This window comes from Xenopus tropicalis, chromosome 4, assembly GCF_000004195.4.
Source record: "Xenopus tropicalis strain Nigerian chromosome 4, UCB_Xtro_10.0, whole genome shotgun sequence".
Taxonomy (NCBI): domain Eukaryota; kingdom Metazoa; phylum Chordata; class Amphibia; order Anura; family Pipidae; genus Xenopus; species Xenopus tropicalis.
Genome location: NC_030680.2, coordinates 89,953,953 through 89,976,779, shown reverse-complemented (window position 1 = coordinate 89,976,779; position 22,827 = coordinate 89,953,953). Strand labels below are relative to the sequence as shown.

Here is a 22,827-nt window from a genome sequence, read left to right as displayed (position 1 = left end):
TAGAGATAATAAAATGGTGGGGGGGGGGGGGGGGCATTTAAGAATATTTAGCCAAATACTTAGGGGTCTGTTTGCTAAAGTGGCTTAAATTAAGTGGGAGATTTTACACACAGAATAAATGGCAAATATGTTATGGGCACTTTATTAAATTGCAATTATTCTGGCAACAAAAAATTGGATTGGCAGTTATCCCACTCGCCAGAAAATACGCTACGTACTAATTAGCGCAAGTTTTACTATTCAGCAAAATGGGCTAAAGGCAAAATTGATGCCAGAATATTTGCAAACATTTAACCCATATAGCATATTGATGCTGTTACTGATAAATGTAAGAGTGTAGGGGAAACTACATGAAAGTATAGAATACCATATCAAGGAAGGATAAATAATGACACATTACTCAGTTCAAATGTATAAAACTAAAAACTTTTATTTAAAATAAAAAAAAGGGGGGGGGGGGAAACTTAGGGCTTGCTGCCCTTGAGTTCCCTCATGTCCTGCTGCAGCTCGGCCACCTGGGCCTTCAGAGTTTCCAGGTCCTCCTGCATTGACCGAAGTGTGGGGTCAGTCCTCCCAGGTGTTGTTTGGGTCCCCACATCTTCGGTCTGGCGTGATGTACCCTCATCAGCAGGAGGACCTGGTGCCCAGCGCTTGGCCTGGGGAGAGTGTTGGGCCTGGGGGGAGAACTCAAGGGCGGGGGGGGGGGAAGTGGGGGGAAACTGGGGGAGAAATCAAGGGGGGGAGTGTCTGGGGCCTCGGGGGACCCTGGGGCCTCGGGGGCCTGACAGTCTGCTGGGTCCTCGGGGGACCCTGGGGCCTCGGGGGCCATTTGTCGGGCCTCGGGGGCCTCAGGTCGGGCCTCGGGGGCCGCAGGTCGGGCCTCGGGGGCCGGTAGAGGCTGGAGGGCCTGGGGTTGGGCCTGGGGAGGAGGCGCCAGCTGAAGTTCTGTAAAATAATATTGCAAGATGTTATTTTGTGTAATATATTATATATATATACATTCATACACCATCATAAATAACGGGGCCCCTCACAACAACATTTTTTGGGCCCCCCTCCTCCCACGCCCCCAATGGCCCCTCCCCCTGTGAACCCTCACATCAATACAAAGGACACACAGACATTGTTAGCCAGGGCCCCCTAAAACATTCGTGGCCCTTCCCCAAATGACTCATACTATGGGCCGCTCCCTGCTGCTTCCCCCCTGCTTTAAACTTATTTATGCATATGTATTTGAAAATAGATGTGTATATATATATATATATATACACATACAATAGGAAGTGCTGGGAAGCTGCACACCATAAGGAACAATAACACCTGGGTGCCTGTGGCAAAACAAAATCTAGACAGGCATGGGGTGATGGCACACACAGGATTTTGACAAGGAGCCACAAAGATGTGAAATAATATTCAGAGGTTTATTGTGAGCAACGTTTCAGTTCCTCACTGGCATTATGGTTGGACGTGATGGACGTATGTATTTTTTCAACCCAACTTACTATGTTACTATGTTACTTTCATCATCCCTGACATTTCTTACATTTGTACCTTTAGTTCAAATTACTTGCTAAATCTTTTACTGAACGTATACTGTAAAAGCATAATAAAGTACAATAATTACCTTCCGCAATTTCAGCGACCAGTTCTGGGCTCCTGCGCTTAAGGTCGGACCACAGCCGCCGGAGCTGGTGGGGGCCCACATCAAGGGCAAACCTGCCGAGCAAACCCTCTCTTAGCTCGGCCAGGATTGCCCTCTTCCTCTCGTGGACCCCTAAGTCCCCCGGAGGTGGGTGGTCATATCCTGCACGCATGAGCACGCTGATTATATAGCGCCTCTCCCCTGGTAGCAAGTCAGAAACCCCAGGCATCTCCTCTCAGTTTGCCTGAATGACACAAAATGGCCCCAAGTCGCACATGTCACGAGATTACAAAATCGCCACAAAATGTCCGCAATTCGCGAGATTACAAAATCGCGGGAAAAAAATATTGCCAAAATATACATAGTAATGTATTTTGCGCGAAAAAAATATTCGCCGCTACAGTACAGTATATTTTTGCCACAACATATTCACCGCTATAGTACTGTATATTAGTAGCGAAATTCCATACATGCCAAGACTTTAGTAAAATTGAGTAAAAAGACACATACTTGAATAAATAACACTGTAAGTCCAGATTTTATTGCAAAAAAATCATTTACTGTACTTTTGTATAATTTTTGGCCTGCCTGTAGTAGGTGTTAATTTTCGCATAGCCGAATGCGATATTTAGCGCGCAAAAGATATAGTGAATCATGCGATAGTATTCTTTTCAGTGCGGAAATTAACGCATGCGCTAAAACTTGTGCGAGAAATAACCATGCGAAAATGGCGATTTTTCGCACGCGATAATTCTATGGTGAATCGCGCGCAAATTATTTTGCGTTTTTTACTAAAGTAAAGTGCGATAATTTTTATCGCACTTTACTTTAGTGAATCAGGCCCTTTAAGTTTTAACGCTACGAAAAAGACGCAACTTTTCGCGCAAGTTTTAACGCTACGAAAAAATCGCCAGATTTTGCGCTACTTTCGGAATGGCTACGAAAAATTCGCGTTTTTTTCGCGCAAATCGTATTGGTAACGAAAAAGTCGCGATAATTTCCGAAAAGTTGTAAAGGCGCCGAAAAAATCGCAAAAAATACGAAAAAGTCGCAAAATGTTCGTTTCCAATCGGAATTTTTCCAATTCGGATTCGAAATCGTGTCTTAGTAAATCAGCCCCTAAGAGTAGTGAAATTATGAAAAAGAAAGTAGAACATTAGATAAAGTTGATAAGGTAATCAGTTTTATTCTACACAGAGCATAGTTTCACTGACCAATGCATGTGTGTAGCATTAGTTCCTAAATCACAAGAAAGAAAAATCAATCCTGGCAGTAACATCATGATCAATCTCTAACATAATCAGTAATTGTACTTGCCCTTTATCAGTAATCTTGGGCAGATCCCTAAAACTCATCACAGAATAAAAAATTACCACTTCCATAGGTTATACTAGGGTAAGGCTTTCCGATATGAAGCATAACGAATGTATTGTAAAGGTGATACCTTTATTGGGTAACTAGGATGATAATCACAGCAAGCCAATAAAGCAACCACTTTAGTTATCTATCTATTAATCTATTATCTGTACATAGCACTAATGTTGGACACTTTATCGAATAAAGTTAAATCATTCTGTGCCGTTATTAACAACAAAGGTATTTTTATTTAGACCCAACGCCAACCAATCTTTCAAAACTGATTTAATTGAACCCTTCACCCTTTGCCTTTGAAACCTACAAGGCTTAGGTTTCAAAACTCTGGTCTTGATCTCTGAAGTCAACTGTTGGTGGTTTAGTTTAACATCTTGCCAAGGCTAGGAATTAACCGGTTGCTAAGAACTTTAGACAAAAAGTCAATAGGTGCACTGGCAAAATAAACAAGGTTAAAAGACATACAATGCTAGAATGAACTATGCAATAATGCAATAAAACTCCACTTACAGTTTCATCTGCCAGTTTTTCCAGTTGCTGAATGTACGGCGTTATCAAAGAGTGCAGGTTTGACAGAATCTCCTCCACTTGTAGAACAGACAGCAGGAACCCCAATGCCTGCATCAGCCACATGCACTGGCTGGTCTGCAGGATACATAAACATTGAAATGAGTACATATTTGCTCAAGTTACAAACAATGGCATTTGAGGCTGATGTCCCATGGGGATATTAGTTGGCTCCTGTTAAATCTCTGTTAACGTGGGCAACTCCATGAAATGCCTTTCCACCAGCAACAAGGTAAATTTCCAGTGGAGAGGAATATGCATTGCTTAATTTTTCCAAAGTCATGCAAAGTTTCCTCCTGCAGGCAACTTTGGAAAATAAAGCAATGCCTATGGCCTTTCCACTGACAGCCAAGATAAACAGTAGGTGACTGATCTCCCCATGGGTCATGTGCCTAATGGCAACCAGCCATTACCAGCTAACCTAATTTACAGACCCGACTGGCTGACACTATTCATCTCATTAGATCAATGCCTTGCTCGTAAAAATAATGCTTGCTCTCAGTTAATAATAGAGAAAAAGGTAGAAACATACAAAGGCTGGTATTCTTTCCAGAAAAAGGTAGCAAACCCTACTTGAAAATGTACCCAAAAGGAAGGGGCATGTCCAGTAGTGCTCAATGCAAGCAGTATGTCATGTGGTTCAGCAGTGAGCAGGGTCTGCTGGCAGAGTGAGGAGCAAACAGCCCCCTAGATAAATGGGGGTGGGGCAGTGTGACCTGAAAATTAGGGAACGCAAACTGCAAACAGAGATCTTGAAAATACTTCTGAAACCCATTTGCAAAGGGCATTTAAACATGAGCAGTCCATTTTCCAACAGTGCAAAATAAAATATAAATATGCTGTTTACACAAGAATGCTGTCCTTATGTTGCAGTACCCATTAGTAAATATCTTCTAGATCAAAAGTAGTTAGTTAAGAGATTATTACTAGTTTGTATGTCTAAAGGAGAACTGTGAAATTGAAGACTAAGAAGCATTCCAATGAAGATAAAATAAGATTTAAAATAACACAAATAAATCTGCTGGCAAAAAAGTACAAAATAATGTAAAAGTGTGTGGCCGTCCTAGTGGTCACTTCTAGATGCTACATCAAACCATGAAAGGTTGGTCAAAACCCCCCATTGTCTGCTAAAAAAAACCTGAACCATGTGCAAAGCCTGAAAGTTGTTATTGATGCAAAGGGTGGCTCTAAAACTTTTAGCAAGTAGGGCCTAAATACTTATACAAATTTGCAAATATCACAGAATTTTTTTTAAAACAGGTTTTGACATCCAGTGGAACAGGAAAATTAATAAAGGGTCTGTTTGTGACTTTGTGCATGCATATATATTTTGTAATAAATCATGTCACACAAGTGACATCACTAAGTACAGATTATTATTTTTATTGGTGCATGCACTACAAAAAGCACACATTTCAACAAGTTGTGACATAACTAAACTCAGACTAGAACGGACGGAATTACTAACTTATTGTTTAAAATATATGTGTATAAAACAAATACTGTACATTTTTCACATCAAAACGGTATAACATACAATGCTATTTTCAAAAAAGCATTACCTTGTGGATTTGTTTAAGTAGAACCTCCTGTGAAGAAAGATAAGGAATGTTATTTTTTTATTCTGAAAAGGGTAATTTATACATTTTAGACAAAGACATCATAAACATCCAGCAAGAGTGAGAAGGAACCTTTATCTGCCCTAAATCTATATTTTTTTTTTTTTTAATTTTCTAAAATAATAGGCAACATCAAGCAGATATTAACATATTAGAAAGAGCTGCAAACAAACCTTTACTCAAACAGCAAACAGTAGGTCATACATCCTCTTAAAGGAACAGTAACACCAAAAAATGAAAGTGTATAAAAGTAACTAAAATATAATGTGCTGCTGCCCTGCACTGGTAAAAGTTGTGTGTTTACTAAAGAAAGTCTACTATAACTTATATAAATAAGCTGCTATGTAGCCATGGAGGCAGCCATTCAAAGGAGAAAAGGCACAGGCACATAGCAGATAACAGATAAAACTATTGTATTCTACAGAACTTATCTGTTATCTGCTATGTAACCTGTGCCTTTTCTCCTTTTTTCCAGCTTGAATGGCTGCCCCCGTGGCTACACAGCAGCTTATTATTTAAATTATAGTAGTGTTACTGTAGCAAACACACCAGTTTTACCAGTGCAGGGCAACAGTGCATTATATTTTTATTACTTTAAAGCTTTCATTTTTTGGTGTTACGGTTCCTTTAATGGCACAGAATGCTAGTATTATCTGCCAATATACTCTTCACTTTAGCCCTTATGTTGATTCTGCATAGTTGTCCTCTTCACCTAGTTTCAATGTTATCTACAGCAAGATATGTTTCCATACATAATTCCAGGAATAATAGGGTGGTGCATGGGCAAGCACATCAATCTATGCAGTAAAGTAGAATGAGAAGCCAAAGATGCTTGCCCATGAACCACATTATTTCTGAAATTATGTTTGAGAATATATCTTGCTGTAGATAAAATCTAAGGTTGCAGTTAGGTTCTAGGGAGGGGGGTCCTGGTCTGCTCAAAGGGCAGGGCTGGGCAGCTATATGAAGCCCCATGATTTTTGAAGGCAGTAAGTATTTAAGAATACACTGTTGCCCTGCTCTGATAAAATCTGTGCATTCGCTTCAGAAACACAACTATAGTTATCTAAACAGAGCTGCTGTGTAGCCATGGGGATTGCTATTCAATTTGAAATATGGCTTAATGGAACGTTACGCAGCAGATAACAGATAAACGAATTAAAACACCATTGTATCCTACAAAGCATATCTGTTATGTGTTATGTAACCTGTGCCTTTTCTCCTTTTTTCCAGCTTGAATGGCTGACCCATGACTACACAGTAGCTTATTTATATAAACTATGGTACAGACAAAACACACAATTTTTACCAGTGCAGTACATTAAAGGAGAACTATACCCCCAGGGGCAAAAAGCACCCTTAACAATCATTGCCTAGACCCCCCCCCCCCCTCACCTCTCCCTTATCGCATAGTTTAAGTTTACAATCTGTCTCTATTGCTAACCACTAGCTAAAAATGCAGAGTAGCGCAGCAGTGTACCAGGCAGACATCTTCTTACCGATTTAAGACTCTTTGGGTCTTATCGCCGACACGGACCCTGCTTGCCATGCTCAGTTGAAGCGGATTTCCTGCTACCTCCTACTGCGCATGCACAAGCAGGTTCGTATCGGCAGAGAGACCGGAAGAGTCTTCGGTAAGTAAGAAGATGTCAGCCAGGTACGCTGCTTCACTACTCTGCATTTTTAGCTAGCGGTTAGCGTTAAGAACAGAGTGTAAACTTAAAAACTATGTGATACGGCAGAGGTGAGAGGGGTCTAGTTAAGAGTGCTTTTTGCTCCCAGGGGTATAGTTCTCCTTTAAATTTTCATTTTTTGGTGTAACTGTCTCTCTAAAGATCCTACAAAACAACGTGAAGTATATTTTTCTAAGATATAATTTTATTATTTTTACCTGTGAGACAGCAACAATATTTGCAGCATATGGTGGAAGATCATATTTGCACTCTCTGCAAATTTTTTTTAAAGTTGACACACTTGAGACTGAAAGTTCCGGGTTTCCAAGTGCATGTAAAACTAATGGCAGCACTTTACTGATCATAACAGGATGATCTGCCAGCCACTCAGCCAACGCACCTAAACAGAGACAAATACATCTAAAGTTACAGTAACAATGTTTGTTTGATAAAGTACAAACAGAATGATTAGCTTTGGAAGACTGATAAGGATTGAAATATAAAATATTGCATTCACATTGATTGAATTACATAGTGTGTTCAATTACTTTAAACTTGTGGCTTGTGGTACATAAAATTACTGTGAACTTAATATTTTGTTAATTGTTTCTATTATGCATATTAAGTTTCCAACCTATTCATCCTGTAATTGGTGTATCCTCTAAGCAGGACCATGTTTATTACGTTTATAGTTTCATGGTCTGTGACCTGTTATCCAGAATGCTCAGGACCTGGCATTTTCTGAATAAGAGGTAATTTTGGATCCCCATACCTTACATTAACCAAAAAATTATTTAGACATTAAAGGAACAGTAACGCCAAAAAATGAAAGTGTATGAAAATAATTAGAATATAATGTGCTGCTGCCCTGCACTGGTACAACTGGGGTGTTTTCCCCAGAAACTTATATAAACAAAGTTGCTCTGTAGTAATGGAGGCAGCCATTCAAATGAGAAAAGGCACAGGCACATAGCAGATAAAACACTATTGTATTCTAGAGAGGTTAACTGTTATCTGGTATGTAACCTGTGCCTTTTCTCCATTTTTCCAGCTTGAATGGCTGTCCCCATGGCCACACACCAGCTTATTTATATAAACTATATTAGTGTTACTGTAGCAAAAACACAACTTTTACCAGTGCCAGGCAACAGTACATTATATTTTAATTGATTTAAAAAACTTTCATTTTTGGTGTTACTGTTCCTTTAAATTTAGAAATTACAGAAAGACTACATCCAAAAGACAAAATCTATACTGAGGAGAAGTTCCCTTTCACCGGGCATTAATAATGGCAAAAGTAGGAAAGTAGCAACTGAGCCACAAAACATTGTTTTTTTTTCAAATTGGTCTAGAGTGTCAGTGTTCTTCATGTGTATTGCAACCACCCCTTCAACAATATTACTTGCACTAATACATATAGAGGATAGTGCCACGCCACTTACCCAGGCCGAGACCTTCTTTTTAAAAAAAAAAACAAAAAACAAATACAAATATTCCTCTTTCTTACCAATAGTGAACATGACTGTGTCTGCAAGCTGCACATTGTTTATGTTGATCCGAGGGATGAGGCCGATAAGTCCAGGGACGACATCTGAATAATTAACGTCTATTGTCTCGGCAATTGACTGGAAGCCGTACAGTAAAGCTTCTGTATGCTGCAATAAGTCATAATATATATCAATATTCCAATAGTTATAGACATATACTGCATCAATGCATTTAAGGGGGTGGTTCACATTTAAAGGGAATCTATCACCTAAAAATTGTTCCTGCCACCAGAGCCATGTTTTCAGATGGGGAAAAGCAATAGTTGTTTTTTTTAAAGAAAAACACCCTTGCAATTGTTCTGCGCCCTGCCATGACATTATGAACAAGGACCTAGCTTGCTCATGTGTGTGATGTAGGATTGGGGGATACATCAACTAATCCTACATTACACACACGTGCAAGAGCACAGAGCACTCATGAGGGTGGTTATCTTTGTTCCATATGGAGTGCAGGATCCATTAGCCCCCAACGCTGGTGGGGGAAACAATTTTTAAGAGGATAGGTGTCCTTTACATTAACTTTTAGTATGTCATAAAACTTTCTATTCTTAGAAGCTTTTCAACTGTTTTTTAAATTAATTAATGTGGCTTTTGTGCCACTTTACCAGCTTACATATAGGCTTCACTGACCCTAGTAGCCCAAAAAATATTGCTTTGTGGGGCTACACTTTTTTTGTTAGTTTTATATTACTTTCTTTTCAGGTCCTTTATTACTGATCTTCCAGTCTCTCATTCACACCACTGCCTGGTAGGTAAATTGTAGCCTAGCAAACAGAAAGTGGTTGAAATTCCAAACTGGAGAGCTGCTGAACAATAAGCTAAAAAATTTAAAAAACACCAAAATTAAAAAAAACTATACAAATTGTAAATTGTCTCAGAATATCAATGCCTACATCATAGTAAAAGTTACTTTAAAGGTGAACCACTTCTTTAATGCTCACATACTTTGCTCAAAATATCATAAGAAATGCATTCCTGAAACAGCCAAATAAAATATTTAATGTATTCAGCTAATGCATTCAGAGAGAGGGTCAATAATACTCAATATACTGAACTGCAACTGCATTTGCAGTGCGGCACAGAGAGTTACAATATGCTGCGTATTCTATTTACATTGTAAATAATTATCAACAATAAGTGCTATAACGGAAATTCCTATTCCTGCCACCATACTAGAACAATTATTATGCACAACACAAGCCGGCTGTGCTATACGCTATGGGCAATGAACTCAACCTTTTTTTTTTTTTTTTTTTTTTTTTTTATAATTCGTGTTGCATTGTTCTTTGCTTGCAATATACCTGCCATGAGGTAGACTGGTCCGAGGAGGTGAGAAGTCTTCCAAGTTTATCATACAAGTTACTGAGCAACTCTGCTCCCAACATCTCATATACATACATTAGTGTGTCGGATATATCCACCCTGTGGGGAGACATAGAACAGCACAATCAGCCATTTATGGATGTGAAAAATATCAACAAAATCATTCTAAAAATATAATAAAGTAATTTGAATTTTCATGTACTGCATCCTGGGTAAATGCCAGGATTTAGCACATTGTGTAATACATTTCACTATGTATATGATATTACTGAATGTAAAGCTCCATATGAAAAGTGCAGACCCCTGGCTCTAGATTAGGGGTGTCAAACTCAATCACATAAGGAAGCCGAAATCTAAAACACAGGCTAAGTCGCCGGCCAATTTGTTTTATAAAGATAGTGTACGGTAGGCACAATCACAGTGCAATCAGACTATTGGTACTGAACAGTCAGGCACAGTCATCAGGGGCCGCCTAAAACAGCCAGAAGGGCAGTATTCACCCAGCAGGCCTTGTGCTCTAGATAATCTGTCTGGCTCTCTAAACCTGTGTACCATTAACAACAAAATCTTTGCAAGTATTTAGCACTTCAAAAACCTAAAAATATGACACGTGTTCAGATTCAACTGTCCAATTTGTTTTGTTTTTATCAGACTTAAAAATAATAATTATTATATATACTTAGTAGGACATTAGAAATTATACAGTTTGGATGGTATCATCATACAATGGCTAGCTAGCTATTGTATGATGATATTTTAAGTCCAGCTGTGGCTTAAGGTATAATAGATGACCAGCAGAATGATTAGCCATTGGCTATTGGGTACCCAAATAAACAGCACTGTTTTGACTGGAGATGCAGAAATTCACCTTTCTCAAAATGATTTATTATTAACAGAAGGTAAGGTACAAATGAAGTAAAGCAGGCAAAACAAGTAAATAGAGAAATGTATTGTAATTGGTTTGAACAAGGTGATCAGCTTTAGACATATTATATAGGTCCATGGAAATCAGAATTTCTCTATAGGTATACTTATTATGCAAGAATGATATAATATGGACAGCAGTCCAAAACTGGCTTTATTGGGATTTAGTGCACAGAACACAGCACAGAACAATATTTAATGGCATACAAGGTTGTTGCAAAGCTTGACAAAGGATATTAAAATGCCTGAAATATTGCTCTGTGCTGTGGTCTGTGCACTTGACCTTAATAAAGGCATCAGTTCTGATTTGTACAGTTCTGGGGCTTACACTGAAGACACGCTGTCCACTATTTTTACAAGCTGATTTTGCGGTGACAAGTCATTTTTTAAATATTTTTTGAAATATATATATATATATATATATATATATATATATATATATATATATATATATATATATATATATATATATATATATATATATATATATATATATATATATATATATATACCTTGTGTCTCAAACCTTTCTCCTTGTAGACGGTAATCTGTTTTGTGCAGGGCTCTTTTCACCTCTTGTATCGGTTATTGATTGCTTTATATGTTACTCTGTATGTCCAATGTATGAAACCCACTTATTGTATAGCGCTGTGGAATATGTTGGCGCTTTATAAATAAATGTTAATAATAATAATAAATAATATATATGAATGTTACCTGTAGATACGAAATTGTTCCTTCTCATCAGACGACCAGGAAGCATACTCTTCATCTGCAGGAAACTGAGCCTTCTGTAGCAGCACATCCACCAGCTGAAAGTAGACTGGTCGATACACCTGCAGGTACACTGCCTGTTTCTCAGCCTCGAATGAGAAGATGTCATCCTAAAAGATAATGCCAAATGGTCCTCAAGTTTTCTAATCAATGGCTAGGAAATGCATCGTCTTTAAAGAATAAAAACTAAAAGGCACAAGCCTCACATAAAAGGCTTGGCTCAGTTTTTCAAAATACTTCTCAATGTACATAATGAATTGCTGCATGAAACAGTCAATGTAGGGAGTTATGCCACTTACTTGCAAACTGTACCAGAATGTGAGCGTGAGTGAGCTAGTAGTTTCATTAACAGGGTAATGTCCAGGAATTCCAGTACAGAACATTATCATGTTCACAAGTGCAAGGAAGCTTTGCCAGTGATCCACCTGATCCAAGAAAGCCCTGCCAGAAACAATGGTTGTAGGTTTACAATCACAGAAATCATTTAAGTGTCAGGAAACATACATCTAATAATGAAGGTACCACTGACACTATAAACTATATACAAGATAATTTACATCTAGGACTATTTTTACAATACCAAGTCAGATTTGTGGGTTTGTCATTTGAAAAAAAATGCAGTGTGCTCTCGTTAAGTGCACATTTTCTCCACAATTTTGTTTTAAGTCTTTTTTTTAATAAAAATGTTTTCTTTAATAAAAATGAAGGTTTGCAGCAGTATTATCTATTTATTTGGCTTTCTCTTGGCATCTACAGATATAAAAGTATTGACTTGAAAATCTGCCTAAACTATGTTTGCACTAGGTCAAAACTCTTACCAATGGTCATTTGTTTTTATTTATAATTTAATATTAAATGACAAAAAAACAAGCCAGCCAGATGTGGTAAACTGCACCCCTAAAGTAGTCTGGATAAAAAGTTTTAAAAAGGTGTGTTTTGCTATTTTGCCTATACTTATTTTCCACAAGGAGAAGCCCAATCCACAGCGCAGCTCCCAATGTTTTTAAAGCTGGCATGACATTTAATCATACAGAATGTAAGTAGTGTTGAAATAACACACATTTTACTATTAAATGCAAACATACTGAGCATCATTAATAAAATGCATGAATTTTCCAACCTATTCATTTTTATGATGAGAATGGAGTTATTTTCTTAACAAGGGCATTAAACAAACGAGTAATTACAAAGTAAGCAATGAATATCTATTTCAAGAATTTGTCCTGACTGACAAAAAAGGAGGAGCCACCACTTTCGACCCATTACTGCATGATTTGTGGAGATCCTCGCAGCACAATGGTCATATGGATTTACTAAAACTGTATTATTTTATCTGTGGATCAGCTTATAATACAGAAGTACCAACAAATCTTAAAGAAACTTACCGAGAATGGTTTTCTCCCAATGCTACCACGATCCGACAGATTCCATGCGAGGTCTCAAGATCTCCATTCTGTACCGCTTGATGTAGTTGGTCCTGCAAACTCAGAGCTTGAGGAATTAGCTTGAGGAGAGTGTTCACATACCTGAAATCAATGTAATCAATGACATCGATCAAACAATACATTCTAATGTGCACAAGAATATGGTTAAAATGACTACATTTGATTCCCTTTTATCTAATGAAACATTCAAAGCAAAACCTATACAATTACTTAACTTGCACCTTTTTAATTAGCCCCCTTGATGATTTTACCATAATTTTAACAAAATGTCACCCAAAAAAATAAAAATCACCCCGTATTTCTCTACCTTATATAGCTAGTGCCTCCAAAAAAAATAGCTGCACATTGCAGATCAGAGGACATGCAAGAACATTTAGGTGGGCAACTTCCTTACCAACTAAAGTAAGTCAATACTCCAGCAACAGCATTAACAGGGACGTCCCTATTTTTACATTTCCTTACAACCAATACAGACAAAAGCATGCAGAGCAGGCATATCTCCTAAGTACAATTCAGCAGTAAACTTGTAGGGTACTGCAACCTATTGTGCAGGATGTATAGAGTCAACAGTATTAAAGCAAAGCTTGGATTACAGAACACAAAAAACACAGCTTAAAATAAAGGCACAGAATGAAGAATTCACAGAATCATTTATCATAAGAGTGTATGAAAAAAATTGTAATGTAATTATTAGTATGAGACATTGCATGGGGGGGTTATATAGAAAGCACATCTCTTTAGAACCAATTTCATCATCATACAATACATCTAGGGGCCTTTTTATTATAAATTAGAAAGTTGTTTTGCTTTGGAGTTTGGAATGTTAGCAGTTATCTGACTGCTTATCCCTTATCCAAGTAAACAGGCAGTGGTTTGAATGACAGGCTTGAGGATGAATTTCAGAAGGCCTGAAAAAGCCATTAAAAGAGAAAATTTGAATAATATTGTACCCCACAAAACATATTTTTGGGTTGGCAGAATTCGTGTTTTAAAAACAAATAAGATACAAGTATCACATAAACTGTGCCTGTGGACATTGCATTGTGGGGGTGGGGATTGTGTTTTTTCATTCATACGTTATATGATAAAGAGGCCTCTTAAAGGACAAGGAAAGGCTAAGTCACTTGGGGGTGCCAAAATGTTAGGCACCCCCAAGTGACTTTAATCGCTTACCTTGTACCCCAGGGTGGTGCCCCTGTTCTCTCCTAACAGGGGCACCAGCCCCGGGTTAAAAGGTAGGCAATTAAAGTCACTTGAGGGTGCCTGACATTTTGGCACCCCCAAGTGACTTAGCCTTTCCTTGTCCTTTAAGTAGATGTTTATACATCATATCATTTCATTTGCACATTCTTTAGGATGTATTATATATTATTGTATATTGTGGTCCATCTACAGTTCTATCCATTCATGGAATAGGGCACATTTTGGCCTTCCTCCCCCAACTTGTGTGTGTAGTGGGTTTTGAGATTTTCTATGTAATTTGCAGGAAACGCTTATTATATTATAGAGTAAATGTACGTTTCAACTACCTAACCCAAGTGAAACCACAGTATAGCGTTTAACTAACAAATTATCATTATAGATAAATGGAGATTTCAAAAGTACTGAAGCTTTGAAGTTGTAGATTCGGTTGCTTTAGATATTTTGCATACTATTTAATAATGCCAAGAGTGTATCCATCAGCAAGTACTCATATATAACGCTCTATTACCTCACAGAGCTCTTTGGAAAATGTCCTTACAAAGGTTCTGGAAATGAAGGGGTTTAACAGGCTACTCTCCCAAGACACAGAGCAAAATATAGCAGCTTTGAGCTCTAATTAAGCCCTTTATTATTGCTAGCGTGAACCCAGGAGTGAGCAGTCAAGAAAGCAAAGAGGAGAGGATAAGTGGTTGCTAAGCAACTAGAAGATTGAGCATCCAATTGGAAAGCTCAACGCAATCATGATGGGTATCAATTCCCAAGGATGGTTTAGGCAGTGTGCTAAATCAGAAGCACGAATCTCTGCACCCCCATCACCAATACCTCACACATTTAAAGACCCGACGCTTAAGACAGAAGGTTGGGGGCAGGGTACATAGTCTCCAAAGAAGCAATATGTACAGTGACAGTGCACAAGGGGAACCACACAGAGCAAGTAACTGAATATGTACAGACAGAAGCACACAATAATAAAATCTAAGAGGTTAAACTAGATTGTGAAACTGAGAATGCAATTGTAATGAATTTTAGTACACACAATATGGGAAAAATAAAAAATGCTTAACATGTATACATTTTGAAGACTGAAGAAATTGTTGTTTTTGCATGCAAAATAAAGGGAAATATGGAAGCAGAAAAAAGGGAGGTCATTCTGAAGAGAAACAAGAATCACAAAGGGGCTAATTTAAAAATTAGTTGAGTCTTTCTGAAACTGAACACATAAATTCCAATGCTTCCAAAACATCTGGTTGGCCTGAAAAAAAATTCTGAGAGAATTGGATAAGGTTGTTTTGTCTGAATATTTCTGCCTAATCAATATGTTCTGGTACACTCCTATAATGTTTGTATCGGTGCATGCTGCACACTTTTATATTTTGTTACTGTTTTGATAACAAAATCGTAATTTGGAGCTTTCTGGATAACAGGTTTCCGGATAACAAATCTCATACCTGTACTGAGAAAACATATATTTATTGTGTTTATTAAAAACTAAAAAAAACATGCTTATTGGTCCTCACCAGTTCAAAAATAAATAAGTTAAACTAGACTAGATACCCACCTTCTGGATATAAAAAAAAAAAGTTAAGGCAAGTTAAATGACACTGTATAGTATGTACTCCGTTTTGAAACATCAGCAGAGTCCAGATACATTGACAGATACAAACTGCAGTCCATGTGCATTTCCAAGGCAGGCCACACTGTGTGCAGTTAACAATATTTTTGCGCAACAGTTATAGGCTGCAGTATAGCTCACCAGCAGGACTGATTGTAGAACAGTTCTAAAAAAATACAATCTGTCCGGCAACATGCAGAATGCACAGCTTATTACCTAACATATGACACATGATGCTACTTGTAGCCAGTTACTTGTCGTGGTGACAAATACATAAGACACCAGAAAATAACGTGGCTACAAAACACCAGAAACACAATAAAATACGTGTTATAAATCACCATAAAATACGTGGCTACAAAAAACACTATAAAATACATGGCTACAAAACACCCAGAAAAATGTGTGCTTTTCACAGCCAAAAATACCAGTGTTTTTGAGGAAAAAAGCATTCACACCTGCACATTTTATGTGGTTACTGTAATTATGCTTACAATTCAGTAAAATTATTCATTTTCCACATCCACACTGGAATAATTTGTCTAACTGCTGAATAGAACTATCCCCATTATTAATGCCAAGTTAAAATAAGTATCGAGGTTTAAAAGATTTGGAAGGGGTTTTAAAGCTCAAAACTGTTACAGAGCTTTAACACTCCATAGAGCACAATGGTGTTAAACTGAACAATATTCTCACTGGCATCTTTTCAGCTTAAAGGGGAAAGAAAGGCAGTTGTAGAAAAATGCATCTGTTTGTTAGTATTGTTTATGCTAACAAATGGCTATTATACATAACATGATGATCAGACTTTTCTTCTTGAATATCTCAGAACCATTCTATCCAAAGGGCATACCCGTGATTTATTTTGCGACATGGTTTTAGCGAAGGACTTAAAGAATTGGGATAGTAAATCTATTAATTAGAAGTCTATTAGGAATTTGGGCAAATCAAAGAGTTTTTTTTTCAGGCGCCTTTAAACTAGAAACAAATGATGTGGCAAAGTGGTAAAATACACAAAGTGTAAAAAGACGGGAAACGGTAGCTAAGATTTATCACTTGTGAAGTCAAGTGTGAGAAAAAACACGTTTCTCAGATTTTGAGAATGCAGAGATCTAAATAATGTAATTATACAGAAACAACTTTTTTTTGTAAAAAGGGGGCAGAGGTGGCTTATGGGAATTCAATGACAGTTTTACCATATATATTCTGTAGATATAGTTAACTAAAAATATTTCTTCTACTCTAAAAGCAACAGGATGATACCCTGTCTGCTTTATCTAGCGCAGATTGTGTTTTTCTATACTAGGGAAGATTAAAGGAGAAGGAAAGGCTAATAAAGAGTTAATCTCAAGCTGCAGGCATATCTTCAGTTCTCTCAATAGTGCCCTTAAGTCTCCCAATATTTCACCTGTTCAGAAGATCTGAAGCCAAACAGGAAGAAAAGGAGCTGTAAGGGGGTAGCAGCAGGAGCTGTAAGGGGGTAGCAGCAAGCGGTGAACGGTAAGCGGGGGAGGGACTATGTGGGCAGCTGGTGTGTGAGCCAGGGTGTGCACCTGATATTTGCTCAGTTTCTGGCAGTTTGTGCGCTCCTGTGCGCAGTTGTTGTGTGAGCAAGATGCGGGGGGGGGAGTATGCACAGTAGAGACGGTGAGGGAAAGGGAAAGGGCATCCCTTGTTAAAAATGGCGGCACCGTTCACTAAAACAAGTATGTAGTTTGTAGTTAGTATATCTCTTTAAATCTTTCATTAGGCAAGCCAAGAATATAGCGTTTTTACACAGCAATAGTAGTACTATTTAATAGTGTGCTTAATAGATTTCAACTTTCCTTGTCCTTTAACAGCTTTTTTTTTTTTTTTTTTTTTTAAAGTATTTCTCTGTATAAAAACATTGTAAATGTTATCACTTTAATAGCAAATTAACTGTATATAAACTGTTTTTGTGCTATAGGTCAGGTGCCAAAAACAAGACAACAAACCGCATTTAAATAGTCTCACCTTTGCGCATCAGGTTGGGAGATTGTGTTTACCAAGGCCTCTACAGCTGAATCAAAGAGCTCAGGATCCCGCAGTGCTGAGAAAGCAGCAAGAGTCAGTTCTTCACATTCTGTTAAAGGTATTTCAAGTTGAGCCCAGCTTGAGAAACATTTCAATACTTTCTGTTTGACAAACCCTGGTGTGTCACTTTGCTCTAATAACTGGCGCAAAAGCGGGAAAACACAGGTACACTCCTGTGCTAGTGAACTGCGCACAATTCCTTTGCGATAGGGTGGTAGGCGGCTGGTCTGGAACTCCTCTGGCAGAACTGTCAGCAGCTCTAGAAGTGCCAAGCAACGGGATCCACCATCTGTCTGGCCATCCTCTTTTTGAAAAACCCTTACCATATCAGAAACAGCATGTGGCCAGGTGTCAGGCATCATGTTGAGTGCCAAAGATGCCAGTGCGACACACAGTCTAGTCAGCACTATTTTGGATCCACTTGCAAATACAGAGATCTGTGCAAAAAGCTGCGACTTTAGGCTCTCGTACTGCTCGGCAGGGATATCCCCCCAGTAGCGAGATATTTTGATATGAAGGGCACTGGCCCCAAAGTACTGGATTTCAGGCACTTTCCCTCCATTTAGCAACTGCCAGCTGAACTGCCAAGCTTGTGGGGATATCTGTGCCTGCATTAACCATTTCTGTGCCATGTTCTTGTTTTCAATATTAGGATCATAGTATAACTGGTGAAGTGCCTATAAATTAAGGAAAACAGAAGATTAATTATAAAAAGTACTCAGAAGCAGGCCAATATAGAGTATGCAAGTATTACACAGGCCATTCCACCAAATACAACCCAATTAACCAATTACATGCATGCAGCTATTATTCTGCCTGTGCTGGTTTGGTGGACTGTTACAACAATAGAAGTGCCAGGTATCATATTTGAACTGACAAAAAAATGGAATTATGTACAAGCAATAAAGTCTATCTCCTATAAAGTCTATGTCCTGGCTTTTCATTTAAACTGTTTAGGGCCTATAGAAATAGGGAAGTTATGCAGTGTATACAATATAACAAAATGCTTTATGCATTTAGGTTGTAATATGACACTATAGATTAGAACGTGTGTAATTTTTTCAAGCCTTGATCTGGGACCCCTTTGGCTTATGAAGTGGGGTACAGCTGCAGGAGAATACTGGTGCAACAAACATTCAGTATTAGCATCACAAATATCTAGGACAATATATACATAATCAACCCCTAACTGTTATACTTAATGTTATTCAGATTGAATACTACCTGCCACTTCTCCAGGCCCCACAGTTTAAGAACCAATGATTGAAGTGTTGGGGGGGGGGGGGGGGGGGCATTTTTCAAGAGTGTGTGTTTTGGTTTAAGCATTTTTTTTTGATACCCAAATGCTGTCCTTGTAAAAACTGAATGACACCAAGGTATATACGGAGGAGGAAGGAACTTATGAAGCTACTATAATGCATCAAATGCATTAAATAGATTATTTCAGGCCCAGACTGGCAATAGGTGAATGTGGCAAATGCCAAAGGAGCTGCTGTAGAATGCCATAGACATAGTGCTGGGCGGTATACCGGTTTAACCGGTATGCCGGTTTTTAAAAAAAAAACGGTATGAGTTTTAAACATACCGCTATACCGGTATGCGCGCCTCCTGCTGTTTTTCTCCTATTACTTCCGGGTTGCGCCCGTGCGTACGTGACGTCGGCGCGCATGTGACGTCAGCGCGCACGCGACGTCGCTAGGACGCATCGCTGGAGGAACCACAAGTTGGGTAAGTTCTGCTGGGGGGTTGGGGTTGTGGTTGGGGGGGCTGGGGGGGTTGTGGTTGGGGGGGGTTGGGGTTGGTGTTGGGGGGGCTGGGGTTGTTGGGGGGGGTTGGGGGCCACCAATATTTATTATTTATTTTTTTATTTATATACCGTCAAATACTGTGATACCGATATAATTTTGAAAAATACCGTGATATAAATTTTTGGTCATACCGCCCAGCTCTACATAGACAGTCACTTTTTTGGGGTGTTGGGGGGTCTGGCCATCCGTATACTTGAAATGCCAGGGCCTATTTTGACTCCCAAAATGCAAAGTGATGTCAAAACAATGTTAAAAGTTACAGATATTTTTAACCTAATCTTTCACAACTGGATCTAATGAAAAATGTTTTAACCAAATAATCACATTTATAATCTGGCATACTAATGTGCTTTATAAATGCTATTAGGGTCCATTAAAATATTTATATTGATTTGCCTTTTCCTTTAAGCATCCTCCAAGCACAATCTGTTTATAAATCCCATGTGTGATTCATTCATAACCCAGAAAACTCCAGCCAGCAATGCACAGGTCAGTTGAAAGGAACTATTAATTCTTGTTGCATTAGCAATGCTCTCAAGAAGTGGAAGAAGAAGCTGCAATTATGCTCCAAAAAAAGATAAAACAAGGAAAGGTAGCTAACACCAATATCTAGTTCAATAGTCTAATTTTTTAGATGCAACCTCTAACTAAATTGTTGGTCTGCTTTATAAACACAGCGGGACAGACTTACTAACATTCAAAAACATCTTATATGCCTGGTTGTCAGAAAAGCTTACCTTGAATTTACTACAGAGAGTCAATCTATCACCCAACCACAATTAATCTGCAACGCATATGGACATATTTATAAAAGTGTGCAAAATATTTTACACTGTGTAAAACTGGCCGCAGTTCATGTAAAACAAATTGGTGAATTTCTTAAGCTCCAGTATCATGAATTGAAAGCATGAATTATGATTGTGGAAATATTACAAATAGCTATATGGTACATTTTGTCAATTGGACAAATTAAAATTTCAAAAGAATTGCTCACATAAAAAAAAAAAAATGGAAAATGCTATTTAAAAAGCAGCAGAGCTTATTTTTAAGGCAGCTTTTTTCAAACAACCTCATTTTACCCCAAAACCCTGCTATATACTTGCATAAAATAACAGTTTTATAAATACGCTACATTTAGCATATTTTTAATGAGGTGCGGTTTGACATATGTATATTTTTATTTATATAGTGCTGTTTATGTTTGCAGTGCTGTACATCAGACCAAAGTATTTCAATGCCATTTTGACATACCTTTATAAAAATGCCTCATAGTTTAGAGATTGTGGCCAGATATGGCACCCTTCTCTCCAAGAGCCAAAGGCTAGAAAAAAAACAGCACTATTCACATGCTTTTACTGAACTCTAACCAAATATAGGGGGATAAGGTGAAACAAGGCAGTGGAACTTACAATATAAGTTCTCACACAGGACAGACAATTTTATTTAACCTTCTGACATGTATTTGGACCTGGTAGAAACCCTCGCAAGAATTGGGATAACATGCAAACTTCTTGCAGAGAAGCCCTGGCTGGAAAGGAACGTAGGGCCCCAGCACTGCCACTCACCCAAAAACGCATTTAATTACAGCATTGGCTTCTTTTCGCCTGCATTTTCTTATGTGCATATTCAGTTTATATAAGCACTTTCCATTATTTCATTTGTATTATTCTGACACAGTGGTAGAAACAATGTAGCTATGTTTTAAATACAAACGCTGCACTGTGAAATATACTGGCATAATAAGGAGGACAATTGGCAAAGCACAAAGCTGTGACTGCCAAGGGAAAATCTCAAAGGACATTGTGTATTCTTTATACTATATGGTCAGTGCTGTCAACAAAGCAACTGCAGAATCCTCAAAATAACATGCTGAACCCATCCCCCCGGCAGTGGCAGAGCAAAGCACAGCTGTACAGCATGGCTCCCCCGGCTGAGCATCCCCAGCAACTAATCCAAGGAGACAGCTAGCTGAGCCATACTGTCAGGCACTTGCCCCTGCGCTGAGCAGAGATGTACAGTTCCACACCGGCTCTCAGCCTTTATGATAATGCACAGATACATGTCTTACCATAACATGCCGGCCCTGCATAATCAGAACAATTTACCTTCTCAACGTTGTCCATTGTAAACTCAAGGTTCTGCTGCTCCTCCCTTCTCTCCATGTCTGAAACCTTCACCTCGCCTCCCAGAGAGGGGCTAGCGTCCCAATGAATTGGCTGATAATGTCAGCCCCCTGTCTCGCCCTTAGACCCTATTAATCCAGGTTTAAAAGACACAACGTCATACAATGGCGATTCAGTACATATCGTCTCCGTCAATTCTGCCACAGAAACGAAAGGAGTCACAGCTCAGATTCCAACACACAGGGCCGCCATCAGGTGCGGACACGGGGGGCAGTCATCCCGGCACGGAGAGCTTGGGGTCCCAGCCCGCTGTGCTGCACTTGCTATGACTGCCACTCTGCTGTCAGTGAGCTACACACTATGGGAGCGATTCCGGCTGCTGCGGTGCCTGCATGTCCTTTCTCCTAAACAGCTTTCATATTGCCCCACAGTCCCGATTTCCCAAACACAGCCCGCAGCTCCAAATAGGGCTTACTCCTCCAGCATAAATGCTAAGAGCCGGCTCCCAGCCTCACAGCCCAAGGCCACAAGTCTCATCACGCGAGACCGGCATCACCAAGACGCACTATCGCAGTGACGCACCATGGCCGCCCTGTGGGAGGGGCGAGTCGGCGGATTGCGCTCCCAAGCTATTAGTAGGGCGCTCTGGCTCCGCTCAATACCCTCGCACCTACTAGTTATGTTTGTGAGAACAAAAAACGAGACAGAGAAGACTTTATGGGAGATTTATTAAGACACGAACGCTCAGAGCATATTTTCGTAGATTTTTGTACGCCTGCGCGACTTTTTCGTACGCTTGCGTGAAAAATTCGGAAACGTTCTGCTGCCGTTTACAATCGTTCCATATGAAAATTTCATGACTTTCGGATCACCAATACGATATTATCGGGACTAAAGGTCCCCATACACGGGCCGATTATAGCTGCCGATATCGGTCCCTTGGACTGATTCGGCAGCTAATTGGCCCGTGTATGGGCAGAACCGAGCGGCCTGGCCGGCCGATATCTGGCCTGAAATTGGCCAGATCTCGATCGGCCAGGTTAGAAAATCCAGTCGGATCGGGGACCGCATCGACTCGTTGATGCGGTCCCCTAACCGACTGCACCATAGCCACAAATGTAATCCGATCGTTTGGCCCCAG

The 22,827-nt window shown here is 39.1% G+C and overlaps 1 protein-coding gene across 1 annotated transcript in view; it reads right to left on the bottom strand.

Annotated features, from left to right (window-relative positions):
* Nucleotides 1-22,289, bottom strand: part of ipo13 (importin 13) — a 46,498-nt gene extending 24,209 nt beyond the window's left edge. Inside the window, exons 1-10 of the mRNA XM_002931583.5 lie at nucleotides 21,669-22,289; nucleotides 17,696-18,432; nucleotides 12,826-12,966; nucleotides 11,740-11,881; nucleotides 11,384-11,550; nucleotides 9,721-9,841; nucleotides 8,380-8,527; nucleotides 7,091-7,272; nucleotides 5,143-5,169; nucleotides 3,524-3,658 (exon numbers count right to left, since the gene is read on the bottom strand). Of these exons, the coding sequence (XP_002931629.1) occupies nucleotides 3,524-3,658; nucleotides 5,143-5,169; nucleotides 7,091-7,272; nucleotides 8,380-8,527; nucleotides 9,721-9,841; nucleotides 11,384-11,550; nucleotides 11,740-11,881; nucleotides 12,826-12,966; nucleotides 17,696-18,432; nucleotides 21,669-21,725 (1,857 nt within the window). The 5' untranslated portion in view covers nucleotides 21,726-22,289. The remainder of the gene's footprint in view (nucleotides 1-3,523; nucleotides 3,659-5,142; nucleotides 5,170-7,090; nucleotides 7,273-8,379; nucleotides 8,528-9,720; nucleotides 9,842-11,383; nucleotides 11,551-11,739; nucleotides 11,882-12,825; nucleotides 12,967-17,695; nucleotides 18,433-21,668) is intronic.
* Nucleotides 22,290-22,827: the final 538 nt, after the last annotated feature.